The sequence below is a fragment of the Brassica napus genome, chromosome C5, assembly GCF_020379485.1.
Source record: "Brassica napus cultivar Da-Ae chromosome C5, Da-Ae, whole genome shotgun sequence".
In the NCBI taxonomy this organism is placed as follows: Eukaryota; Viridiplantae; Streptophyta; class Magnoliopsida; order Brassicales; family Brassicaceae; genus Brassica; species Brassica napus.
The window spans coordinates 13,480,100-13,500,621 of NC_063448.1; the positions used below are offsets into that span (position 1 = coordinate 13,480,100).

At 36.0% G+C, this 20,522-nt stretch overlaps 2 protein-coding genes across 2 annotated transcripts; both read left to right on the forward strand.

Moving 5' to 3' along the window:
• The first annotated feature begins 10,096 nt into the window (after window positions 1–10,096).
• On the forward strand, window positions 10,097–11,406 carry LOC125586917. Its single transcript, XM_048756798.1, has one exon. It carries the CDS (start codon window positions 10,181–10,183, stop codon window positions 10,475–10,477), a length of 297 nt encoding a protein of 98 aa, XP_048612755.1. The 5' UTR covers window positions 10,097–10,180; the 3' UTR covers window positions 10,478–11,406.
• Window positions 11,407–11,748: 342 nt separating this feature from the next.
• LOC106398674 lies at window positions 11,749–14,461 on the forward strand. Its single transcript, XM_048756799.1, has one exon. It carries the CDS (start codon window positions 12,274–12,276, stop codon window positions 12,568–12,570), a length of 297 nt encoding a protein of 98 aa, XP_048612756.1. The 5' UTR covers window positions 11,749–12,273; the 3' UTR covers window positions 12,571–14,461.
• The last annotated feature ends 6,061 nt before the right edge of the window (window positions 14,462–20,522 follow it).

The following is a 20,522-nucleotide window of genomic DNA, read 5'->3' on the forward strand; positions in this document are numbered from 1 at the left end:
AAATACCACGTAGGATGTAATCGTCGTAAATACCACGTAGGATGTAATCGTCGTAAAAACCACGTAGGATGAAATCGTCGTAAATAAAACGTAAGACAACGAGGAAATAACGACGAATCCTAAAAATAAAGATGGGGTTTGGAATATATGAAGTAGAAAATAAGGAATATGGGGTTTGGGGTTTGGGGTTTGGGGTTTCGGGTTTCGGGTTTGAGGTTTCGGGTTTGGGGTTTCGGGTTTCGGGTTTCGGGTTCTAGGGATTTAACCATAACACTCGTTAAAAATAACGACGAAACTTAAAATTAAAGATGGGGTTTGGAATATATGAAGTAGAAAATTAAAGATGGGGGTTTGGGTTTCGGGTTTCGGGTTTGGGGTTTTGGGTTTCGGGTTTCGGGTTTGGGGGTTGGGGTTTGGGGTTTCGGGTTTGGGGTTTCGGGTTTCGGGTTTTGGGTTTCGGGTTTTGGGTTTGGGGTTTCGGGTTTCGGGTTTCGGATTCTAGGGATTTAAACATAACACTCGTTAATTCCACGTAAGCACAAATCGTCGTAAAGTCCTCGTAGGATGAAATCGTCGTAAATACCATGTAGGATGAAATCGTCGTAAATACCACGTAAAAGGATTTAAACAAAACACTCGTTAATTCCACGTAAGCAGAAATCGTCGTAAAGACCACGTAAAAGGATTTAAACATAAAACCCGTTAATTCCACGTAAGTACAAATCGTCGTAAATATCTCGTAGTGTAAAAACTAGAAAAAAAGGAAAAGGAGAGAAATACCAGATTAACATGTGGCAAGACTTACAGCAATTATAATACGTAAGTCTCGCTCACATGAATTCTAATATCTTCTCCTTTTCCTATTTTTTTCAAATATTTATAATTTGAATAGGATTTTGCTGAGGAATGTGATTTGAGATAAGGTATGATTTGGGAGTTTGTGTGTAGTTTGAGAATGAGAGTTGTGGGTATATTTATAGGAAAGCAAGCCTCGTTAATTCCTCGTAAGCTAAATCGTCGTTAATACCTCGTATAAAAAACACGGGCCTTTGTGATTCCTCGCAATTTCCTCGTAAAAAAAAACACGGGCCTTTGTAACTGCTCGCTATTTCGTCGTAAACTTACGAGGAATTTGCGACGATATGTAATCTTATATATACACCCGAGCGCTCACTCTTTCTTTCCTCTCTACTTCCTCTCTACTTCCTCTCCATTTCGTAGCAATGGTAAGCCTCTCTGATTCCTCTATAATTTGGTTAGTTTAGGATAGATTAGGTGGTTAGTATAGGGAATTTAGATAGGTTTGCGGATTTTATGTTATTTAGTGTTGATTAGGTGGATAATGTTGGGAAATATATTGTTGATGTTAATTTTAAAAATTTCATTTTTTTCCCAGGTTCGAAAAGGAAGACTTACTGCCCATTACAGAGAGATCTTCGATGAGCCGGGTAGTCGTTTAGACCCGGCCTCTTCTTCCGCTCCCGGTTCTTCGGGTCAGGAGACTGTCCCCGAGACTCAGTACACTCAGAGTGTCTCTGGGTCTACTTCTTCTAGTGCACCATCGGCTCCTCATGTGCCTCCTCCGATGCCTCCTCATGTGCCTCCTCCGATGGCACCTCCGATGGCCGCCGATATTCATCCTGATTTGATGGTGCCTCCTAGTGCTCCTTACTCGCAGTACACTGTAGAGGACTTTCTCAGTCTGCCAGGCAGAGAAGGTTTACCAGTCATCGACCCAGACCGACCGGACGGAACTTTGTGGTATGTTGCATTAATTTTTTTTTAATTCGTTTAAATTTCTTTTATAACATTAAAAAATTATTTATATTTTAAATTTGTATTTTCCAGGTGGGGGGTTGACAGATGTCTTGCATCGGACGTAACCAACACGATCAAGGGTTACTTCTCCATGCCACATCCAAACTGGAGTAAGACGCCTCACTACGTCAGAAAGACGTGGTTCAAAATTTACGCTGTAAGTTTCTATTAATTAATTATATATACTTTAATTTTTTCATGATTTATATATATACTTTCTAAAAAACTAATTGTTAATTTATTTTTTCCAACAGCAAAAATATAATTGGGCCTTGGGGATCACTGAGAGGGTGAGGAAGAAGTTTAACGAAAACTCGCTTGTTGGACACGGTCTCCAACTGGAAGGGTGACTGGATCGTGAAGGGGTATGAGCGTGGCAAACCCACTGAGCACACCACGGATGTGTGGGATGGCCTCATCCGTTATTGGCGCCTTCCTGATTCCATTAGAATCGCCCAGGGTTGCTCTAACTCCCGTAACACGGTCGATGAGCACGGAAACGGGCCGATGCTTCACACTACGGGCCAAAAACCCCACGCCGGTGTCCGTTTGGAAATGGTAATTAAATATTTTATTAAATAATTTTTTTAATATATATATTAATTTATTCTAACTTTCTTAAATGTTTTTTAGGCCAAAGAGACAGGACATCTCCCGTCCCTTATGGAACTTTACGAGAGGACCCACAAGAACAAGGCGGGCGTATTTGTAGATGGCAAGTCCGAGCAAATCTACAACGACGTAGTTGCTCAGGTTGAAGACCGTCAGACTCAGCTGACCCAGCAGTCTACCGACGGATTACCCGTCACCTTATCCACACTTGAAGTGGATAAGATTTACGAGGAGGTAAATTTTCAAAAAAATTAATTTTTATTATTCATTTAATTTAACTTTAAATTTTTACTTACAATATTATTTTTTGTTTTTAAGGTTGTCCCTAAAAAAAAGGGACGGACGTTGGGTATTGGTTCCGTCAACGATGTTCCGAGAGCGACATCGTCTTATGGTCAGCGACGGGATGATGAAATCACTGAGCTGCGTAGAGAGTCCGCTCAGCTGCGTAACGAGTTGACCGCGACAACATCTCGTATGGGTGGAGTCGAGGGTTTCTTGGACGTTATTGCGGCCACAAATCCGGAATGGGAGTCCATGTTGAGGAACATGCGACAACAACATCCCATTCAAGGCGAGTCATTCGACGTACATAACGAGGCGGATGTTACGAGGAGGAGTGATGAATTCTACCGGGCGATGAACGACCCTTAGTTTTTTTTTCCGGTTGTTGTATTATATAAATTCAAAACTTATTTATATATAAAATATTTTCATATTGATTTATTTTTATTTTAAATTTTAATGTATTATTAAATTAAATAATTTTAATTATTTTTTAATTATATTTTTAAATTCTGTAAAATAATAAAAACGAAGTAAATTCGTAGCTAATGTACGACCTCTTTACGTGGAAACCTTACGAGGAAATGACGAGAAATACTAAACGAGTATTTTACGAGGAACCATTTACGAGGAAATAACGAGGAAAGATTTACGAGTATTTTACGAGGAAATCCTTTCGTGGTTTTTACGTGTATTTTGCGAGGAAACTCTTTCAAGGTATTTACGTGTAGATTACGAGGAACTCTTTTCGAGGTATTTACGAGGAAATATAGCGACGTCCTTACGTGGAATATTGACGTGGTCTTTACGACGAATAGCTCTACTTCGTCTTTACGACGAAATATATTCCTCGCTAAGTTACGACGAATTAGCGAGGAAATATGTGTTATGACAGACGAGTAACGAGCAAATGCGCTTCCTCGCTAATTCGTCGTAAAACCTCTTTTACGACGAAATAACGAGAAAAACCGTCCTCGTTAAGATTATGTTTTCTTGTAGTGAATGAAAACAACATTCATTGTTTTCATGATCATCGCTATGGTGTTTCTGGCACAAACTTCTCATTCAACTAATATAGAAATGTGTGTAAAGCATTGTATTCCAAATCAATGCATGAAAGTGGCTAAGAAGCCTGATCTAGCTTTGTGTGAAGAAGTTTGCAAAAAGTTTTGTGCCAAACAATTAGGCGATCATGAAGAATACATTGTTCCTCCACGAAAAGATGGTGGTGGTTTTTTTACCGGGATAATATGCGATTATATGGCACCTGACGGTTGCCATTGATTCAAATTATGAAAACCACATATCTTTACAATTTCTGAGTTTTTATGAAAAAAGTATGTTTGTTGGTCACATTTGATTTTACTATGTTAATCAATATATTATGAATGTATGTGTCTATTTTTTTCTTGTGAAATAAAATATATTATTTTATCTTTTTGTTTGACACACAACACAAGTAAGAAAATTACGATCCCGTGAACAAATTGATTGATGTATTTTATATTTTCACTCTTCAAGCTGGGCTCGGTTCAAACGCAATCCCATCGGTTCAGTTAGAAACAAATTGGTATTTTAAAATTGAGTTAAAAATAATAGTTGTAGCATCTTCTCGTCGAAACATGGCACAAACTCGATCAGTTGCTTCACGCTACCTAAACCAGCCAAGTCTCTTCAAAGACAATTTCACATAGCTGCTTCAGTTTTCACTGAGATCCCAAATCTGAAAATAAATTCAGAGACGCCTCTTTGGGCTCCAAGAACTTACATTCAGTGGCGGACCTAGGAGTCTATTTAGACGGGGGCACATAACTTTATTTCATCATATATAGTTGTAAGACTAGAGGAACATTGCATGCATTCGTATAGTTTATGAAAGGAAAATAAAAAAGAGTTGGGGGCACGTGCCCCCGTATGTCTCCACCTACGTCCGCCACTGCTTACATTTCCATCATGCACCGATATTCGGACTTTTATATGTGGCATGCTCGGCATAGATCCCGAGACTTATCAGAGGGCTTACCTATTCATCACGCTGAGAGATGTTGTCTCCACTGCTACGAGATTGAACACCGATGGGTGCTTCAGTGATGCATCATCGCATTGCCATTGTCGCTGAAACAAGTTTTTAGAGAAATGGATGGATCGTTAAGCTAGTGAAGCGTGTCAGATATCTCCTTTGCTAGATGTTGTGCAAAATTGCAATGGTTACTTGTTTTCTAGACTGTTTTGCTCTTGATGATCATATAATGTAACATCAGATGTCCTCCTTACAGTCTCATAGTGCTCTAAGCACAAATTATGATTATATTTGTAGACTTACATTATAAAATTATATATCGAAATTTGGAGATTGTTTTTTTTTTTTCATTTATGTTTTGCATTTTACTCACTGAGGGAGAAAGTTTTGACAAAATCGTACATGAGGTCTTCGCCTCATACGGCTCCTCGGGGGCCGTAAATAAATATAAGGACCAGATTAGTTTTATTTAGATGCTAGAATACATATTTATAAGATGACAAATGTTAAACACTCACAACACTACCGTAGTGTTGCGGCCGCTGGCCCTGCCGCAGATAAGAGAGTTCTTCGGGATCAAGTGTTAACACGCATGTAGATAAATCTGATCTCAGGTTCCACATTCATACGTTGTTCCGTGATATGTATATCGCAATCAAAGATCTAGGATACACATGCACATATTCATCCAACGATCAACATTTTACACAAACTTAGGCTGAACTATTATGGCCAGTTCTGTGTGATCAATATCCAAAGATTTAGAGGGATCTCACCTGAAAAGTGCAGTGTGAGACTGCATCGTTTGGATTGTAGACTTTTCTACTGGCAGAACTTTTGATAGTTGTTTATACCAAGTCCACAAATACACAGTTAGTGTTAAGCTAGATGGGTTTCTAATCTAAAACCTGTTGGTGATAAGTGGAGTGGTTGATATCACTCAAATTATCCTAAGGAGTGATTTATACTCTCTCAAATAAGAGATCGAGTTGTAGTACTTAGGGATCGAATCCACGGGGAGCTAGAGAACCAATTAAATCTAATTAAGTTGATTAAGCTAGGTTGATTATTATTAAATGTAAAAGACATGTTTGTGATTAAGTTAATTGCTCGATTGATTGATTGGAGTTTGATGGAAGGATGGTTGCTAGATCTAGGGTTTCTATTCAGGTAATCAGGATTATAATCCTACAAATGCCTAACAAGTTGCATGCATGATATTGTAGAGCTCAACACTTATAAACGAACCACTAGGCTCCCACTTTCTAGGTTCGTCTACTGACCAGTGTCGATCGATGATTCTATTTGATTATCGATCGATACACTATTTGAAACGTCGACTGATTATTCTATTTGAATATCGATCGACGTTATTGGTCAAACGTTAATGCGCGGGTTGAATGTGCTCACTAAGCTCACTAGATCAGCTCTCGCCTTGCTCTAGCAAGTCTTAGCTCAATTAGAATGGTTTCAGGATGAGATGAAAGCTATCGCTTATATCTAACAATCCTAGGGCAAGTTCTAGGTAGCTAATCTAGAATCATACATTAATGATAATCCTAAAGATGAATATCACAACGTAGCAATCTATAGTTGGGGCTAATCTCTCATAACCTATCTGAACCCTAAACTTAATAGGTGGATCTATTCAGACATGAAGTTGTCACAGAAAATCATAGATGAATAGATAAGAAATTGTAATAGATATAAAAAACCAATGGAGTTTCAGGAGGAATCTGAAGGAGTTCCTCCTTTCTCTCCTAACTAAGAACTATGAATTAAAGAAAGATTTGATAGCGTAGCCGTCAACAGTGGCTTATAAATAACATAAATAGGGTCTCTGGTCGTCCAAGAGTATTCTGGTAATTTTTGGTTGCTTCTGGGCTTCAGTCGGTCATAAAATATGTTCAGCTCATATTCTGGCATCACCGTCGATCGACACCAATGCTGTTTCATCAATCGACAGTCCTTCATCTCCTCGACAGCTTCCTCTCGCGAGGCAGACTGACCACTCTTCTGTAAAACGGGCATAACCTCTGCTACTGGATGATGATTGACCTCAAACTGGCAGAATTGGAAAGCTAACTCAAAGTTATATCTTGTATCAAAAGATGGGCTTAAACTAACCGTAGGAAGGTCTCCATCCATAGCTAAACATCTGACGCGTCTGTGCAGTTCTACACCTCAAAAGGCTCCAAAATCACCACATTTCTCCACAACGTACCTGAACCTATAAATACTTTAAAAGTACTCTATATAGTAGTAATTAGTTATTAAAACACTTATTAACCATGGCTAAAAGCGGGTAAAATCCATGGTCTATCAGTGGCTCATCTATCTTATATATTATTTAGGATCCTTTCCAACTACCAATATGAGATACTTTCTGTCTAATACGCCCCCTCGAGATGATGGCTCTTTGAGTGTCAATCTCGGAATGTTCGGACAAGGATCGATGGACCAACTTTGGACTAGATCAATGTGGATCGGATCGGACTACGTGGATCGGGCCCTGATACCATGTTAAGCTAGATGGACGTCTAACCTAAAACCAATTGGTGATAAGTGGAGCGGCACATCTATCTTATATATTATTTAGGATCCCTTCCAGCTATCGATGTGAGACACTTTGTGTCTAATAGTTAGTAATTTAGTATAATGGGCATCCATCAAAATCTAGTAGATGCAAGGAACTTATGGGTTCCTTAAAAACTATTTTTGGTTAGAGAATACTAATTATTTTCTTAATGTATTATGGATTTTTTTTAAGAAAAAAATTGTGAACGCAAATATGGAACATTCGAGGTTTAGGAATAAAAGAGCTTATATAAACCAAAACGAAAAGAAAGAGTAACAGTCAAGATGCCAGCTCTGGAAAATATATTTCTAGCTATTGGTTACAAATTAAAGACAGCCATTTGCCACTTAGATATGCATGGTGTTGATTGATATTTTTAACATGAACAGTTAGTTATGATTTATTCATAGAAAATAGTTGTTAAGACTTAAGAAAACCAAACAGTATAACATACCTCAAAATATTTACCCAAAAAAGGAACATTCAACAAATTTACATCCTAATAACTCCTAAAATCAGCTAATACTATTTATACTATATACATATATAAATACATCTACATCAACTCAACATTCTCACCAAATCATCTTATTTCGAAATTACAATAAACAAACATACACCATTAGAAAAGTGCAAAAATCAGAATACTTAGAATATGGCAATTCAAATGTCAAAGAAAGTTGCAAGTGTTTTGATTATTGTAATTTTATTTACAATAACTTTTTCAGCACAAGTCTCTCATTCTAAAACGATAGATGTGGGGTGTGTAAAAAACTGTATTGTGAATCAATGCATGAAAGCATCAAAGAAGGCGACTCCAGCAACATGTGCCAATCCTTGCAAGACAATATGTACTGCAACGGGTATTAAGAGTTACATCATTCCACGAGGTGGTGGTCGTGATCCAGTGAAAGCATTTTGCATAACATTTAAATGGTTCTGCAAAAATTAATAGAGAAGTACATAATTGTATAATTTCTATGTATATGATATATATTTACATTTTCATATCATATATCGATTAATATCTCATGTATGTGTTTATTTTTCTTCTGAAAAAGAAAAACTAATAATTTGAATCATGGTATAATCACACTGAACGATTAGTTGAAGACTCTCGTAGATCCTAAAATCTACACTATGTATTTGATAGTGATCGGGAGTTTAATCTAGGGAAGATAAAATGATGTAGGCAACGATATATTTATAACACAATGATGTAATCAATTTCCAGAAGGCAAAAATGGACTTTATTGATGAATAAGGGTGAATACAATGAATGAATTGAGATCGAATGTTACAAGTGAGATCGATAAGATAAAAAGCTAAAGCTAGATGAAAACAAGGTCGAAGTGTGGGTGTAGCTCTCTCTAGGGTTTTCAACGTGTGCTTCTTCATGTGCCTCGATCTCCTTTTGTAGTGGATTGAGTCCGGAATCTTCGCAACCGTTCCGCGATCTCTGGCTCCTCGAATCGATCACTTCCTACTCGCCGCAGCCGGGCCTCTTTGTTGGTCGTGTGGCCCAAATCATTTAGGCCCAATTGCCTAATTGGTTGAAATTGGGTCCAACAACTCTAGGCTCTTAGAAGTTGTTCATGCCAACAACACATCTAGCAGATTGTAATGAATAGGTTATCCATCAATATTTCAAACTCATCAAATAGTTGTTTAGATTAATACGTTGCCATAAATTGCAACCTATAGAAACCTATTAAATTATATATCCTCATTAAGCTAACTCATAGCATGCCGATTTATATTTAATTTATGGTAGTGATTTCACCTTGGCTCATGTTCTATCTAACATTAGGTGTAACACATGACAAATCTATCAGGAATTAAAATAATCAGCCTTCTCAAAAACTTAATTCAATCAAATTTCTGGCAGCTATTCCTTCGACTACCGGCAATGGCTTGTCTCCTTCACCCTATCATATGATATAGCAAATTTGAAAATCTTTGAAAGACCAAAGTACACAAATTTAGTTAGTAATATAAGAATGATTTTCTTTTTTTCCCGCCTTGATACAGTGGTCACGAAAAGCTTGATGTAGCAACAAGTCTTGATAACCCTCTGCCTTGCGCTTGCTTCAATGGTACCGATAATTCTCTGCTGGCGGTTTATTTTTCGTATGTTGTGAGTGATGTTGATACTTTGGCTGGAATCGCGAGGAGCTACCAACTGTGTGATCAATATCTAAACATTTAGATGGATCTAACCTGAACAGTGCAACGTGAGTGTTTCGTTTGGATTGTAGGCTTTTCTACTGGCAGAACTCAACTTTTATAGTTATACCAATTCCAGACAGTTAGTAGCTTAGCATAATGGGCATCCATCAAAATCTAGAAGATACAAGGAACTTTTGTTTTCCTTAAAAACTAATTCTTAGCTTAAATGCTAAATATTTGCTTAATGTATGGATATTGTGAACGCAAATATTAGCATTTGAGGTTCATGAATATAACTTACCCAACAACAAAGAAAGAGCAACAATCAAGATGCCACCTCTGGAAAATATCTTTCCAGTTCTCGAATACGTGGTTACAAATTAAAGACAAGCATTTTCCAGTTAGAAATACCTCGCGTAGATTGATATTATCAGTGTTAAGAATTAGTTATGATTTATTCATAGAAAATAGTTGTTAAGATGACCAAACAATATAAGATACCTCAACATATTTACCCAAAAAAGGAATAGAAAGCAAATTAACATCCTAGTAACTTCTTTAAAACAACTAATTGATACTAATATCACTAACATATATAAATACATCAACTCAACATTCTTACCAAATCATCTTATTTCAAAATCACAATAAACAAACATATACAATTAGAAAGGTGTAAAAATCACAATACTTACAATATGGCAATTCAAACATCAAAAAAAATTGCTAGTGTGTTGATTGTTGTAATCTTATTTACAATAACTTTTTCAGCACAAGTTTCTCATTCTAAAACGATAGATGTAGGGTGTGTAAAAAATTGTATTGTGAATCAATGCATGAAAGCATCAAAGAAGGCGACTCCAGCAACATGTGACAATCCATGCAAGACAATATGTACTGCAACGGGTATTAAGAGTTACATCATTCCACGAGGTGGTGGTCGTGATCCAGTGAAAGCATTTTGCATAACATTTAAATGGTTCTGTAAAAATTAACAGAGAAGTACATAATTGTATAATTTCTATGTATATGTTATATATTTACATTTTCATATCATATATCGATTAATATCTCATGTATGTGTTTATTTTTCTTCGGAAACAAAAAAAAAACTAATAATTTGAATCATGGTATAATCACACTAAACGATTAGTTGAAGACTCTATGCTCTTAGAAGTTGTTCATGCCAACAACACATCTAGCAGATTGTAATGAATAGGTTATCCATCAATATTTCAAAAATAAACTCATCAAATAGTTGTTTAGATCAATACGTTGCCATAAATTGCAACCTATAGAAACCTATTAAATTATATATCCTCATTAAGCTAATTCATAGCATGCCTATTTATATTTAATTTATGGTAGTGATTTCACTTTGGTTCATGTTCTATCTAACATTAGGTGTAACACATGACAAATCTATCAGAAATTAAAACTAATAATTTGAATCATGGTATAATCACACTAAACGATTAGTTGAAGACTCTAAGCTCTTAGAAGTTGTTCATGCCAACAACACATCTAGAAGATTGTAATAAATAGGTTATCCATCAATCTGTCAAAAATAAACTCATCAAATAGTTGTTTAGATCAATACGTTGCTATATATTGCAACCTATAGAAACCTATTAAATTATATATTCTCATTTAGCTAACTCATAGCATGTCTATTTATATTAAATTTATGGTAGTTATTTCACCTTGGTTCATGTTCTATCTAACATTAGGTGTAACACATGACAAATCTATCAAAAATTAAAATAATCAGCCTTCTCAAAAAATTAATTCAATCAAATTTCTGGCAGATATTCCCTCGACTACCGGCACTGGCTTGTCTCCTTCACCCTATCATATGATACATCAAATTTGGAAATCTTTGAAAGACCAAAGTACACAAAGTTAGTTAGTAATATAAGAAATGATTTTCTTTTTTTCCCGCCTTGATACGGTGGTCATCATGAAAAGCTTGATGTAGCAACAAGTCTTGATAACCCTCTACCTTGCGCTTGCTTCAATGGTACCGATAATTATCTGCTGGCGGTTTATTTTTCGTATGTTGTGAGTGATGTTGATATTTTGGCTGGAATCGCGAGGAGCTACCAACTTTGTGATCAATATCTAAACATTTAGATGGATCTAACCTGAATAGTGCAACGTGAGTGTTTTGTTTGGATTGTAGGCTTTTCTACTGGCAGAACTCAACTTTGATAGTTATACCAATTCCAGACAGTTAGTAGCTTAGCATAATGGGCATCCATCAAAATCTAGAAGATACAAGGAACTTTTGTTTTCCTTAAAAACTAATTTTTGGCTTAAATGCTAAATATTTGCGTAATGTATGGATATTGTGAATGGAAATATTAGCATTTGAGGTTCATGAATATAACTTATCCAACAACAAAGAAAGAGCAACAGTCAAGATTCCATCTCTGGAAAATATCTTTCCAGTTCTCGAATACTTGGTTACAAATTAAGGACAAGTATTTGCCAGTTAGAAATACCTCGTGTAGATTGATATTATCAGTGTTAACAATTAGTTATGATTTATTCATAGAAAATAGTTGTTAAGATGACCAAACAATATAAGATACCTCAACATATTTACCCAAAAAAGGAATAGAAAGCAAATTAACATCCTAGTAACTTCTTAAAAACAACTAATTAATACTAATATCACTAACATATATAAATACATCAACTCAACATTCTTACCAAATCATCTTATTTCAAAATCACAATAAACAAGCATATACCATTAGAAAGGTGTAAAAATCACAATACTTACAATATGGCAATTCAAACATCAAAGAAAATTGCTAGTGTGTTGATTGTTGTAATCTTATTTACAATAACTTTTTCAGCACAAGTCTCTCATTCTAAAACGATAGATGTAGAGTGTATAAAAAACTGTATTGTTAATCAATGCATGAAAGCATCAAAGAAGGCGACTCCAGCAACATGTGACAATCCATGCAAGACAATATGTACTGCAACGGGTATTAAGAGTTACATCATTCCACGAGGTGGTGGTCGTGATCCAATAAAAGTATTCTGCAGGACATTTACCTGGTTCTGTGACAATTAATAGGAAAGTATATAATTGTATATTTTCTATGTATATGTCATATATTTACATTTTATATCATTATATATCGATTAATATCTCATATATGTGTTTATTCTTTTTCCCAAACAATATTTTTTTATAGTTTCAATCATGGTATAATCACACTAAATGATTAGTTGAAGACTCTAAAACTCTTGGAAGATTTTCATCTCAACACATCTACTAGATGATCGCAAACGAATTTGTTCTCATTTACTATTTTAAAATTTCAATACAGAGAAAATAATTGTTTAGATCAAAACAGTGATAACCTATAGAAACCTATTAAATAATCATAGATTTTGGTATGCATTAGATTTACTGTGATTAAGAAAAAAAGGAGACAAGGATGCGAATGGGATGGAGTTTTGGTTTGGTATCTGTTAGATTGATCATAGATTTGAAAATTTCTAAGAATCATTAGGAATGAATAGATCCTTTTTTTCTTTTAAAAAAGGTAACCGGGGCATCTATCTCTGGTGGTAAAGGGCTCACAGCTGTGAGTACCGCCACCTGGGTTCGATTCCCGACCACTGCGAAATTTAACATTCGGGCCGCAGCGACACAGATTAGTCCATTGGGCCTGGGAAGCCTTTGGGGAAACTGTGTATAATTCAAAAAAAAAAAAAAAAAAAAAAGGTACATTAGCTGTAAAAAGATATTTTTTTAAATTAAATTTAACATTCAATTAAAAAAAACCTATTAAATGATCCTCATTAAGCCAACTCATAGCAGGTCCATTTGTATTCAAATATGGTAGTGATTTCACCTTATTCCTATCTAACATTAGGCGTAACACATGACAAATCTATGAAGAAGTATGAACCAGCCTACTCAAAAACTCGACTCAAACCAATTTCTGACAGATATTCTCCTTCACCCTATTTTTACCATATGATACAGAAAATTTGGGAACCGTTGAAAGATCAAAGTATACTACGTTAACTAGATGATAACCTGCGCCCTGTGCGGGGTGAGTTTTAAAAAAAGTATAATATACTTAGATATTATAAATAATATACATTTTGTCATCAATAACATTTTTTTACATTTGATTAGAGGTGGACATTCGAGTACTATTTGGTTCGGTTTGGATCCTTGAGAGTTTGGATCTTTGCGGGTTTGGGTTCGGGTTTGGGGTCAGATAACCTATTTAAATTTTTTCAAAAATAAAAGTTCATATATACTTTAAATTTTCAAAATCTAAAAATAAAAATAATATATAACATATAAATTTGAATAATGTATGCCAAAATACTTAAACTTAACATAAAAATTGGTTTAGATTAAACATTTGGATAGGAAATCAATAGTTTTTTTTAAAGTATTTTAGGTATTTTAAGTATTGCTTAGCTATTTTAAACATGTATTTATAACTATTTTTATGTATTTCCAAGTATTTTGGACAACTTAAAAATGTCTTATATATTTTGTATATTCTTTTAGAAATTAAATTTAAAAATAATTAATATATTTAAGTATATAAATCTTGTTCGGATATATTCGGATACCTAAAATATTACGGTTTGGATCGGGTTCGGTTCCGGTTCTCTAGATACCAAAATTTTGAACCCATTCAGATATCTAACCAATTTTGGTTAAAATTCAGTACTATTCTTTGGATCGGTCTTGGTTCGGTTTTTATGGATTCAGATTTTTTTCCCAACCCTATATTTTTATTGTGACAAAATTTTATCAAAAATGATGATGGTTCATATTGACTATGGGTATGAAACAATTTTTAAACTAAAACACATTTTACTATGTACATAACCCATTTAGTTAATCATTAAAAAATGTTCTATGCCTATTTAAGAAAATGATGATGGTTCATATCGGTTCTAGGCAACTTTCAGTATTAAAATATTAAGGTCTCAATACTCTTTCAATACAAATTTCAAAATTAACATATTTATATATTTTTAAATGGTACATAGTTTAATTTATATTAAATATATATATATGTATACATATATTATTTAATATGAGTATTTATTAAATAAAAAATTTATATTAAGACGATTGTATGATCATTTGTATCTTGTTATAACAAAACAATTAAGCCGTTGATCACAAAATTTTCAAAGGGATTTTTAACAATTTTTTTTTAATTTTAAATCATTTAAAAAAATTCAAAATGTAACATATAAGAAAAAATCTAATTTTTATTATATGGTTAATGTGATTGTTTAATTTACTTTAATAATATAAAATTAAACAAAAATGAAGAATGATACAAAAATTGTTATCAAATCTTTTTTATTCATAATCATTAATTGTCATATATATATGTTAATCATATTACGTAATTCCGTAACTTTTATTTGATGAATGAATACACACTTCTTATATTTTGGGTTAATATAATATTTTTTAGTAATTAAATTTTGGACCAATATTTTTTCCATTGATTCTTAAGCTGTCATGTAAGCTAAATTGACATCCTAATTAAATGATACCTACGTATGATATTTTTTAATTAATACGAACTTAAGGTTATAACTTTTTTAATGATCATTAATTAATATATAGGGAATAATATAAGAAATGTTGTGAAACTTAGGAGAATAGTTTCTTATTTTTATTAATCATAAACATAACGAGCCCTTTATATATAGGGAATTAAAAGATAGATAAACCATCATAGAATAATGGAAAGACTAGAAAAGGAAATAATACAAATCATAAGTCTAACGTAAATAGGAAAGTAGCCGCCTATGAGGAAAAGGAAAGCGGCCGACTCTCTCTCTCCACCGTGTCTCTCTCTCTAGCGCTTGGGCCGGTTATGGACATCCACAAATATGGTTTATAACACTCCCCCTTGGATGTCATAACCATATAGAGATTGTAATACGCTTTGGATGTTGCCTCATTAAAACCTTACCAGAAAAACCCAATGGGACAAAACCATGGTAAAGGAAAAAGAGCACAACACGTATTACTCCCCTTGTTCTGAACATCACTGAAGGTCTTTCAGTCTACGCATCCCAATCTGATGCGTGAGCTTCCTGAACGTGCAAGTCGGAAGTGATTTGGTGAACAGATCGGCTGAGTAGTCACTTGAACGCACTTGTACCACTTGGACCTCGCCGGCTTTCTGTAACTCGTGCGTGAAGAAGAACTTAAGCAGGATGTGTTTCGTCCTGTCTCCTTTGATGTAGCCGTCCTTAAGCTGAGCAATGCATGCTGCATTGTCCTCAAACATGATCGTTGGAGCGACTTTACCTTCGGTCATCCCACAATCAACTCGGACATGGTTGGTCATGGACCGTAACCATACACACTCGCGGCTGGCCTCGTGAATAGCCAAGATCTCCGAATGGTTGGATGATGTGGCCGCGATTGTCTGCTTCATGGAACGCCATGATATGGCCGTACCACCGTGTGTAAAGACATAGCCTGTCTGTGATCGAGCATTGTGTGGATCCGAGAGATAACCTGCATCAGCAAAGATAACTAATCCTTCTTTGTGTTGGTTAGTATAAAATAAACCCAAGTCTCTCATTCCTTGTAGGTAACGAAGAATATGTTTAATCCCGTTCCAGTACCTTTGGGTCGGACAAGAGCTAAACCTAGACAGTAGGTTCACGGTAAAACATATGTCTGGCCGTGTGTGGCTGGCCAGATAAATTAAAGCTCCTATGGCACTGAGATATGGCACTTCGGGACCAAGGACTTCTTCATCGTCCTTCTTAGGGCCAAATGGACCAGTGTCCAAACCAAGAGATCTCACGACCATGGGGCTAGACAATGGGTGAGACTCGGCCATATTAAATCTTTTGAGTACTTTTTTCTTTATATGCCATTTGATGCACAAGGATTCCATCTTTAATGTACTCAAGTTGTAATCCCAAACAGAATTTTGTTTTTCCTAAATCTTTCATCTCGAATTCTTTCTTAAGATATTCAACTGTTTGGGAGATTTCTCCAGAGGTTCCTAGGATATTCAGATCATCAACACTATGATCACAAAGCCTTTGTCGAATTTCTTTATAAATATACATGGATTGATCAGATCATTCTTATATCCTTCTTTCACTAGGTACTCACTTAGTCTATTATACCACATTCGACCTGATTGTTTCAATCCATAAAGTGATTTGTTCAACTTTATACAATGTTGTTCTCGAGAACTCGATTTGTTTTTCAATTCAATACCCTCTGGTAACTTCATGTATATCTCATTATCCAGCGGACCATATAAGTATGCAGTTACTACATCCATTAACCGCAAGTCTAATTTCTCTCTTATAGCCAGACTTATTAGGAATCTAAAAGTAGTAGCATCCACCACAGGGGAGAATGTCTCCTCATAGTCTATTCCTGGTCTCTGTGAGAATCCTTGTGCAACAAGCCGTGCTTTATATCTCACGATTTCACCATGTTCATTTCTTTTCCTCACAAAGACCCATTTGTATCCAACTGGTTTGATATCATAAGGTGTCCAGATTATTGGACCAAAGACATCTCTTTTCTTACAAGAGTTTAACTCCACGTTTATAGCTTCTTTCCATTTAATCCAATCTGATCGTTGAGTGCACTCTAAGATAGACGTGGGTTCATGATCCTCGTTTATATCCATGATTTCAAGTGCTACTTTGTATGCAAATATATCATCAATGTCGACATTCTTTATGTTCCATTGTATCCCAGACAAGACATAATTGATTGAGATCTCATTATTATCAGGACTTCAGTACCTTGAAGCTTGGCGTCCCAAGCCCCATTGTTTGGCACATTAGGTTCATCGGCCATGTCTAGGGCCTTTGGTTCGGCCACGACCATGTCTCGGGTTTTAGGATCGGCCGCGGCCGTGTCTAGGGTTTTATCAACCTCGGATTCATTCTCAGCACCTTTCTTTGTTTTTCCGAGGGTTCTTATCTTTGGAACCTATTGGTCTACCACATTTTAGACGTGTTATAGACTCTATAGCAACTTGATTGTGTCTTTCTTGAACATCAATACGAATTGGTGCATAAGCAGCTGGTATATATGACTTTGTTACTCTCTTTGGGTCAGCAAAGGAATCTGGCAATTGATTAGCTAGCTTTTGCAAATGTATTATCTTTTGGACTTCTAAATCACATTCCTGAGTCTGAGGATCATGCCAAGATATGGATGTTTGATTCCATGTAATTTCTTTTACCAGCTTATTATTGTCTCCCCCTAATGTTGGATGGTCGGATTCATCAAAGTGACAATCCGCATACCTGGCCTTAAATAAATCACCCGTAGTTGGCTCAAGGTACTTGATGATCGTGGGAGAGTCATATCCAACATATATCACCATCCTCCTTTGAGGTTCCATCATTGTTCTCTGTGGTGGTGCAATTGGTACATATACGACACATCCAAATGTTTTAAGATGAGATATGTCTGGCTCGTGACCCGTGAGCAATTGTGATGGGGAATATCTATGTTCGCTAGATGGCCTGATGCGAATCAGTTCGGCCGCATGTAGAACCGCATGTCCCCAAGCTGAGACCGGAAGTTTTGACCTCATAAGCAATGGTCTAACTATTAGTTGTATTCGTTTTATAAATGATTCGGCCAAGCCATTCTGTGTATGTACATGTGCCACGGAGTGTTCCACACTTACCCCCATGGACATACAGTAATCATTAAACGCTTGGAACGTGAATTCACCAGAATTATCAAGACGTATAGTCTTTAAAGGAAAATCTGGAAAATGAGCTCGTAATCGAATTATCTGAGCAAGCAACCTCGCAAACGCCAAGTTGCGGGTCGACAGAAGACATACATGCGACCATCTTGTGGATGCATCAATGAGGACCATGAAATATCTAAACGTCCCACAAGGTGGGTGTATTGGTCCACAGATGTCTCCTTGTATTCTTTCCATAAAGTTTATTGTTTCCTTAGTCACTTTAACTGGTGATGGCCTAACGATGAGTTTCCCTTGTGAACATGCTACACACGTTAGGTTCTTAGGGATAACTTTTCTTTCTTTCAATGTGTGCCCATTAGTATTCAAGATCAATTTTCGCATCATGTTCGAACCGGGATGGCCAAGCCGGTCGTGCCAAAGAGTGAAGTTCTCGGTGAACACTTTGTTTACTGTGGCATTAGCTCTATCATACTGACCTTGGCATAGTAAAGACCAGTAGAGAGTGCATGTATAGTCTCTAAGACCTTCTTATGGCCTTGGGTGATTTCAATGATCTGAAGGAACTCTTTGTTCCCTTCGCCCTTAGTCTCAATATGGAAGCCATTCATTCGGATATCTTTAAAACTCAATAGGCTTCTCTTTGAGCTGGGTGAATATAATGCATCGGATATCTCTAGATGCGTATCCTTAGGCAACAAGATGTTGGCCTGGTCGTAGCCTTCTATTAGGCCGGCTATACCCGCAATGGTACTTATATTGGCTTTTTTAAGTGTTAGATTAATGAAGTACCTTTTATCTCTTAAGATCGTGTGGCTTGACCCACTGTCCACCACGAATATATCCATGTTATCTTTCATTCTTCAAAACAAGATTTATAGAATGACACTTTAGAGACTTCATATCAAAATTATTTGTTCATTAAGTTTTATAAAAACAAGTTCAAAGAAATAACAAAAACATAGAAAGCACAAAAACAAAACACAAAAGTTTAGATGGCCGAAATCAACTTGATTCTTTTAGACAATCTGAAGTTTCATAATCCATAAGATCATCTCGTTCATGATTAAAATCATCTTCACCATCTTGATAGATCATATGGACTTCAGGATTCTTCCCTTTCAGACTCTCTTGATAGAGGTCAACAAGATGTTTGGGAGTCCTACACGTCTTAGCCCAATGGTTACCCATTCCATACCTATGGCACACTGATTTGGTCGAGTTGTGTGGTTTAAAGGAGATACCACGGCCTTGGCCATGACCACGGCCAAACGAGTTTCCTTGGCCACGGCCATAAGAGTTATAGTGGCCACGACCACGACCAAAAGAGTTTCGGCCACGACCACGTCCTTGCCATCTTCCACAGCCACGGCCGTGTTGGCCATTGCTCTGGACGTGGTTAGATTCTTCCTTTGCCTCTGTGGCCGTATGTGCTTCAGGTAATGGGGTTTATCCAGGAGGTCTTAATTCACGGTTTCTCATCAACAATTCATTGTTTTGCTCAGCGAGCAATAGACAAGAGATCAGATTAGCATAAGTCGTGAAGCCCTTCTCACGGTACTGTTGTTGTAACAACACATTGCTTGTGTGGAAGGTGGAAAAGGTTTTCTGTAACATATCCTTATCCGTTGTATCCTCACCACACAGTTTCAATTTAGAAACTATCTTAAATAGGGCTGAGTTATACTCATCCACGGACTTATAGTTCTGGATTCTGAGATTCCTCCAATCATATATAGCCTTTGGTAATATCACCGTTCTTTGGTGATCATACCTTGCTTTCAATTCTGTCCAAAGGTCTAAAGGATTCTCAATAGTCAAATACTGATCTTTGAGACTCACAGTTAGATGATGGCGAATAATCAAGATAGCTCTATATCTATATTCTAGCATTATTGTCCTCTGTGATACATTCACCGAGTCCCTTTGATTTCAGGATGATCTTAGCATCCAATGCCCATTGTAAGTAATTATCTCCCGAGAGATTTAGGGCAGCAAAATCCAAGTTGTTGATTTTCGACATCTGAAATCATATATTTCATTCTTTAGATCTTTAAAACTTATAATGTTCATGTGATTATACTTAGATGATGTAAGCAAAACAATCAGATATGTAATGTTCAAACAAGCCTCATGGCTAAACAAGATATGTTCAAGCTTAGCATTCGGTTTCTATATGTTATATTATGCAATCAGTTTATATGGTAATGATGCAAACAATCCATTCGGTTATACATGTATGGTGCAATCCTAGCAAACTGTTTCTAAGTGTTCATACGAATGGAAACATGTAACCGCAATCAAA

Excerpts from the sequence above, each read along its gene's own strand:
- LOC125586917 (XM_048756798.1), top strand. The coding sequence starts at position 10,181 with ATGGCAATTCAAACATCAAAAAAAATTGCTAGTGTGTTGATTGTTGTA.
- LOC106398674 (XM_048756799.1), top strand. The coding sequence starts at position 12,274 with ATGGCAATTCAAACATCAAAGAAAATTGCTAGTGTGTTGATTGTTGTA.